Below are 6,295 nucleotides of genomic sequence, written 5' to 3' on the forward strand. Positions count from 1 at the left end.
TTACAGATGGCTTAACTGGAATTTAAACGGATGTAAAGACTTCCTTCTCGAAGAAAGTCACACTTTGAGAATGCACTGCACGACCTGTGTTGCTTTTTAATTTCTATATATATTTATATATATATATATTTTTTTTTTTTTAGCTTTTCACACCATTCACACAGAATGGCACAAAGGATCTATATATGTATAATATATCTATGACTTTATCATCATCATGACTGGGCCGTTTGAATCACTCTGTTATGGCGATGCACTGTAAAAACCCATTGTTTTGTTCACCCATAGGAGGCGCTGGTGTTTTCATATGGGACAGGTGGCCTACATACACTTCCACTGCATTTGGTGAGGTTCCTGTGGCTGCCTGCTTTTGTATGTTTTGTAGCCTGATAGGTGACTGGCTCCAACTGTTAGTCCTCCCCCCCACCTCCCCCATCAACAATCTTCTCCTTCAGATTTCCCATTCTAGGTTTTATGTGGTAAACTGTGCTACACTACACCAAAAACTCAGTCTTTGCTGGAGCAGATGTTAGATCCTGAACATATAGTTTGATCCACTGACTGATTGGTTTAAGTCCTTTTGCCATCTTGTGTTGATGGTCCGTTTACAATGCACGCTTCAGTAACAAGTCATCCTTCCGTATATATATATATATCATGCTTTGACCATTTTTGACCATTTCTGGTGTCCATGTGTTCTTGTGCCGTGTTGTAAATGTGAGCGTGTGTGTGTGCATGTGTGTGTGTCGTTCGGACGAGGATGACTGTGAATTGATGACCCTTTTTCAGAATAATTCAATAACTTCATTGTTCATTTACATTTATAGCCTCAGCATCTCTAACTGCTCCACATGGAAACACTGCAGAGTCATCCCGCGCTGACGCCGTGAATCAACCTGTCTTCTTTATTTTCTTTCCCTCCACAGGGCAGCGACAGCGAGTACGAGGTGGACCCCAATCGACAGAAGACCCACTCCTTCGTCAACCACTACATAAGCGACCCCACTTACTATAACTCCTGGCGGCGCCAACAGAAAGGCATATCCCGCGCGCAGGCCTACAGCTACACCGAGTCCGAGTCAGGCGACCCGGATCACTGCGCCCCGCCACCGCTGCCCCCTCTACCTCCACTGCCACCCCAGCTCAGTTCACCCAGCCCCCAGCCTCAGCAAGCCCAGGGCCAGCCCCAGGGCCAAGGCAGCCTGTTCAGGCCCAAAGGTAGCCGGACTCCCACCCCCTCCCAGCAGAGCTCCGACCCCCCCAGCCAGCACAGCACCTTGTACAGGCCCCCCAGCAGCCTAGCTCCTGGCTCAAGGGCCCCAATCGCTGGCTTCTCCTCCTTTGTGTGAAAAAAAATGCTGAAAAGGACATGAAAATTTCTGAAAATATCTACCCAACTTATGTTGAAGGAGAACATAGCAACGCGCAGTCGGCTCAATCAAGTCATTAACATCTTCGTTTCTTTCTTTACTTCATTTCCGTGTTCTCTTTAGTCGGCCTGGATACATACGGAACAAGACTACGAAAGTTTTTGATGCACTTTTTTTTTTTTATTATTGTTTAACGTGTGAAAGTGTGCCAGTGTAGAATTTGATTTCTCGCACCAGTTGATAAGATATTCTCTGCGACGACATCTATTCACTTTTATTTTGATATTTGCATGGCTATTTCCAACTTTGTTTTTGTTGTTGTTGCTTTTCTCTGAACACATTCGCTCATCTCTGATTCTGTACAGGTCACAAGAATCTTTGAACACACACACACACATATAAATATATATATATATATATATACATATATATATAGTAGATGTACCTAGAGGACAAAATCAAGTCAATGCAGAGTCTGCATTGAGGGAGACTGAAATAACAATATGATGGAGCCATATTGTAGAAGTGAAAGGACAAGCGTTTGTTTGGACTGGATGAACTGGATGTAAAAACACACACACAAAAAAAAGAAAAGAATAAAAGACAGATGAGGATGTGGAATTCATGCCAAATCGAACAAATTTTAACGTGTTGGCCGGGAGAGTTTTTTTTTTAAAAGCGGACGTTGGCGAAACAATCATGCCTTTCCCATGGGAGCAGCTCTCTGGCCAATAGCACACAAAAACACATGGCGGGGTCAGATGTCAATGACTGTGCTGTGCCTGAAGGATCCTTGCAGATATATGAAATGAGTGTATATCTGTTTAAAAGTGAAAGTGTTGAAGTCTTTTTTTGTGTGTGTGAGTGTGTTACAGTGGATCAAAGATGCCTTGACAGAGAAACACTTATTTATGATATCTGGCACCGGTTGTTCCGGAACTACTCACAAAAAGGTGCCCTTGACTTGCGGGCATCGTAAACGGCTGGCCTCGTGCGACGAGAGCCTTCTTTTAATCCTGACGGACGTGGGCTGTGAATAAATTTGCATACACGACCCATATTTTTTCACCCCTTTTTGCTGGCTCACGTATATACACACACACACACACACACACACACACCAGTCTCGTTCTGCATATGTCTACTGAAATGCTTTGAAATCCAACTGAAGAGTGAAGTAGTCTGGGACGTTCACATGTGGGCACAGCTGCTGGTTCTGCTTTAAATGGTAACAGTGTGATTTTGAAACAAAGAGTTGGGTTTTTTCCTGTTTCCGCCCCTGCTGGTATAACTCTTCTCTGTCATCGAACTCTATCACGGGGCAGCGCTTGGGCCTGCGCCAAGACATGATGTCATTGAATTGCCTCACCTCTTCCCCCCCTCCTTTTGTGTAATCAACCACTATGTACTATTCAGGTGTGACTGTACTGTCCCAAATGCTAACGCCTGTGTGTGCGTGTGCCTGTGTGTGCGTGTGTGCATGTGTATGTGCGCGTGTGATGACACTTCTTGTGCGTTAAGCTTTACGGATCATTCACTGTGCGTCTGGTTATAAAGAGATTGTCCCGCAGCAAACTGTAAAACCTGCCTGGAGTTAACGCCACAGAGGGGCTGGCACCGTCCGGCCGCCCTGCCAGGCGCACTCATAACGCTATAGTGAAGACTCAGTGGTGTGTTCCTAGTTTCCATAGTTCCGAAAAAAGAAAAAAGGAAAAAAAATGTCATCTACTTTTTTGCTATATATTTTTTTTTTCTCTTTCCTCTGTGGGGTGATGTCATTGTACGCAACAAAAAGCTTATCATGCAGAATCTGAATGAATATATGATCACAGTACATTTCTGAAATAAATTATTTTTGAATGTTAGCTGTTCTTGGTGCTCAATTGCAAACCGTGAAGGGGAGCCGGGTGAAAGAAACATGAATGCAGGGGGTGGAGAAAATCAGAGTCATAAGCGCTAATGGGGAAATTGAAATCATATGATTATTGTAACCCAGTCTCAAAATGCCACAACCCACATGCTACACCATGGTAGCCACTATTCCCATACATCTAGCGAAGCCATTTCCACTGCGAAACCTTCGCCTCGCCCGTGAACGCCGCTCCATCACAGCGAATAAAACGGCATCAGCACGGGCCGCCGCACAGCAGTAGACTCCTGTTCGGTAATGGAGAAATGGAAGTTACCACTGCTCTGTATCACAAAGTGCAAGTACTGCTTGGGATATAATTAAACCATGATTCAACCCGATCATGTACAATCTGTCTCGTGCATGTGGTGGTGGTGCTATCAGTGGGTAAAATCGGTTGCAGAGGTCAAGTCAGGTATGGTAATGGCTTTAATTGGTATTTGTGTCATGTCGCAAAAAGAACCTTACCATTGTTCATTTGTTTGTGTGTTTATTTATTCATTTAAGGAAGGACGGTGGACGTTAATTCGCATGAGCACTCGAATCCGTCATGCAAATGTCCTAGTGTGTACATTTGCTCCCTGTCAGGTTGATGATGTATCAGAATCACTTTATTGGCCAGGTGTGTGTACACACATGACGAATTTGACTCCAGTTTACTTTGCTCTCAATTGTACATACAGGTACAGACGGTCTAAAAGTACAGTTTAAAAGACGCGACATGACCGGTAGGCGCGGACATGAACATAAAAAACATTAAAAATAACTATATCCATATTTAAAAGAGATATATATGTGTGCATAAATAGAGATATGTGTCTATCTATAGACATTTGTAGGCCGGGTAAACAACTGATGAAAACATGCAAAAGCATATAAGCACAGACAAATAATAAAGCAACGGCGTAAGACAAAGGCACCATAGTCACAAGTGTAAGTGGACAAGATGCTCTGTGTAGAAATGTTTGATGTAAGCACATAGTTGGGGTCTGCGGATGCTAAATTAGTTGATGAAATCCCACCTAACCCTGGTGTTACTCAGAGCAGCAATAAATTGGATGCCACAAAATCCTGTTATCTCGTTACAAATGTCCCCTCCTGACTTTTCCATCTTCCTCTGCGCTCCCCAAATAGCCACAATTCGTCAGCTCATCTGTTCCTTGGTCGACTGAACTGGCTCAGTTGGTCCATAAAAACCCATCAGACTGCGCACAAAGTGATGCCTCCGTGTATTTAAGGCATAAGCAATGTGCTTGAATTTGGAAAAAAAAAAAAGAAAAAGAAGTGACCGAACTAACAGACACGTCCTCGCATGACAGAAGCACATATACGCCGTCAGATGGTGTTGGATGCTAATTGGATCACAGTCAACTTGATCCAGGGCTAACCCACTAAACACACAGGCATGAGAAGAGAGGAGATTAGATGGGGATAGGACAGAACAGGGAATTGGAGCGAGCGCGTCCAGAGTGCTAATCTCTTTTTTTTTTTTTTGAAAACACATGGGAAATTTCCCTCCGACAAAAGCATCACGGACGGGAGGTATTTCACTTGCTAAAATGTTCATTTCCTCCTGTCGCTCTCCCCTCTCTCCCTCAGGAAATGAATGACAGAAAAGAGTGAGCCGGTGGTCCCTGTTAAAAAGGGAGCACAAGGTACTAAATAGCCCTGATGAGCTTTGAGAACCCACAGTAGGAATATTAAAGGCTTCAGACAGAAGGTGTAGTTCAAAGGACTTTGAAACCCTGAATTTAATTGCCTCATTTGTGAGCTTCACTGAGGGTGGTTCGGGGATTTGAAGGGGGATATACTGGCAGTCGGAGAAAGGATACTAATTTGAGAACAGGGGATGTTCCCTGAGTGCCGTTCTAATGTACTGTTTGGTAGATGCTTAAATTTGTCCCTGACGTAATGCGCATCATGGGAAAGAACACAAAAATGTCCGTAGCCGTTTTGGTACGTCCCATTGGCCCAGCCCGGCTTCGCTCTCACTCATTTTCCAATTTGGACGCACACTGTGTGGTTCCACAGTGTGCGGTTCAAGCAAGATCCTCTTAGGCATCTGAGGCAACTGAATATTGTGACATAAATTGTGGAAATTGTTGGATGATGTCATCTTTGGTCACAATTATTTCAATCCCTGCTGGTTTGTCCTGTTGACCACTAGAAACGAGAGTTCCCCCCCGTGTCCCAATTTCTTACTGTAGCCTCTCCAGGCTGCATTACATAACATACAACACAAAGCCACACAAGGAAGCAATAATTGAATGAAGGGGCCCACTTCAGGGAAAATGCACCATCAAAGTTTTGCGTTCCCTCACTGAAGTTCTGACGGACCCAAACAGAGCGTCCTATAAAGCTCTGCACCACTAATTGGCCTGTCATGCAATAATATAAGACCCAACGATATAGGTGGGTGAATGCGGCTTTAACAGACAAGTGGGCGTCAATGGCGTAACAAGAGTTAAAGTTCACACCTGAGGACCAGATGAGTGTCGTAACCACATGGCCTGATTTACTTTGTGTGTGTGCGTGTGAAATAAAAGGCCATTGTTAATGTAATCTGGAAATTGTCAAATACAATTGGAGTAAAGAAACAGCAGTTCTACCTTAATTACCTCCATGGCTGTTATGACTTAGTAATATTATAAATCAATATGCCTGGACCTTTTAATTATAGTAATGGGCTATTCAGCGGTGCATTTGCTGTAAAGCTACAAATCAGAAGTGAGAAGAACATTAACTCTGCTCGCACTGAGCAAACATTTCTATTATTTATGAGTATTTTCAATAAATATGCCATAGGCAGAATGTACAACTACAGCCTCTACATGTTTATAATGTGTAAAAGTTTGCATTTGTGTGTCGACGCATGCACACAATATTAATTTGTAATTAACTTATTCCTATTATTCCAATTCTATTTTCTATCCGAGGATGAAAACCCAATACACGTACAACACAGAGGCGTATGAATTCAATGAATTATTTCACGAGCTGTAATAAAGCAATAACA

At 43.3% G+C, this 6,295-nt stretch overlaps 1 protein-coding gene across 1 annotated transcript in view; it reads left to right on the top strand.

Annotated features, from left to right (window-relative positions):
* Positions 1-3,632, top strand: part of sdk2b (sidekick cell adhesion molecule 2b) — a 247,597-nt gene extending 243,965 nt beyond the window's left edge. The window contains exons 44-45 of the mRNA XM_019270164.2: positions 289-345; positions 927-3,632. Of these exons, the coding sequence (XP_019125709.2) occupies positions 289-345; positions 927-1,349 (480 nt within the window). The 3' untranslated portion in view covers positions 1,350-3,632. The remainder of the gene's footprint in view (positions 1-288; positions 346-926) is intronic.
* Positions 3,633-6,295: the final 2,663 nt, after the last annotated feature.

Source organism: Larimichthys crocea, chromosome XVI (assembly GCF_000972845.2).
Source record: "Larimichthys crocea isolate SSNF chromosome XVI, L_crocea_2.0, whole genome shotgun sequence".
Taxonomy (NCBI): domain Eukaryota; kingdom Metazoa; phylum Chordata; class Actinopteri; family Sciaenidae; genus Larimichthys; species Larimichthys crocea.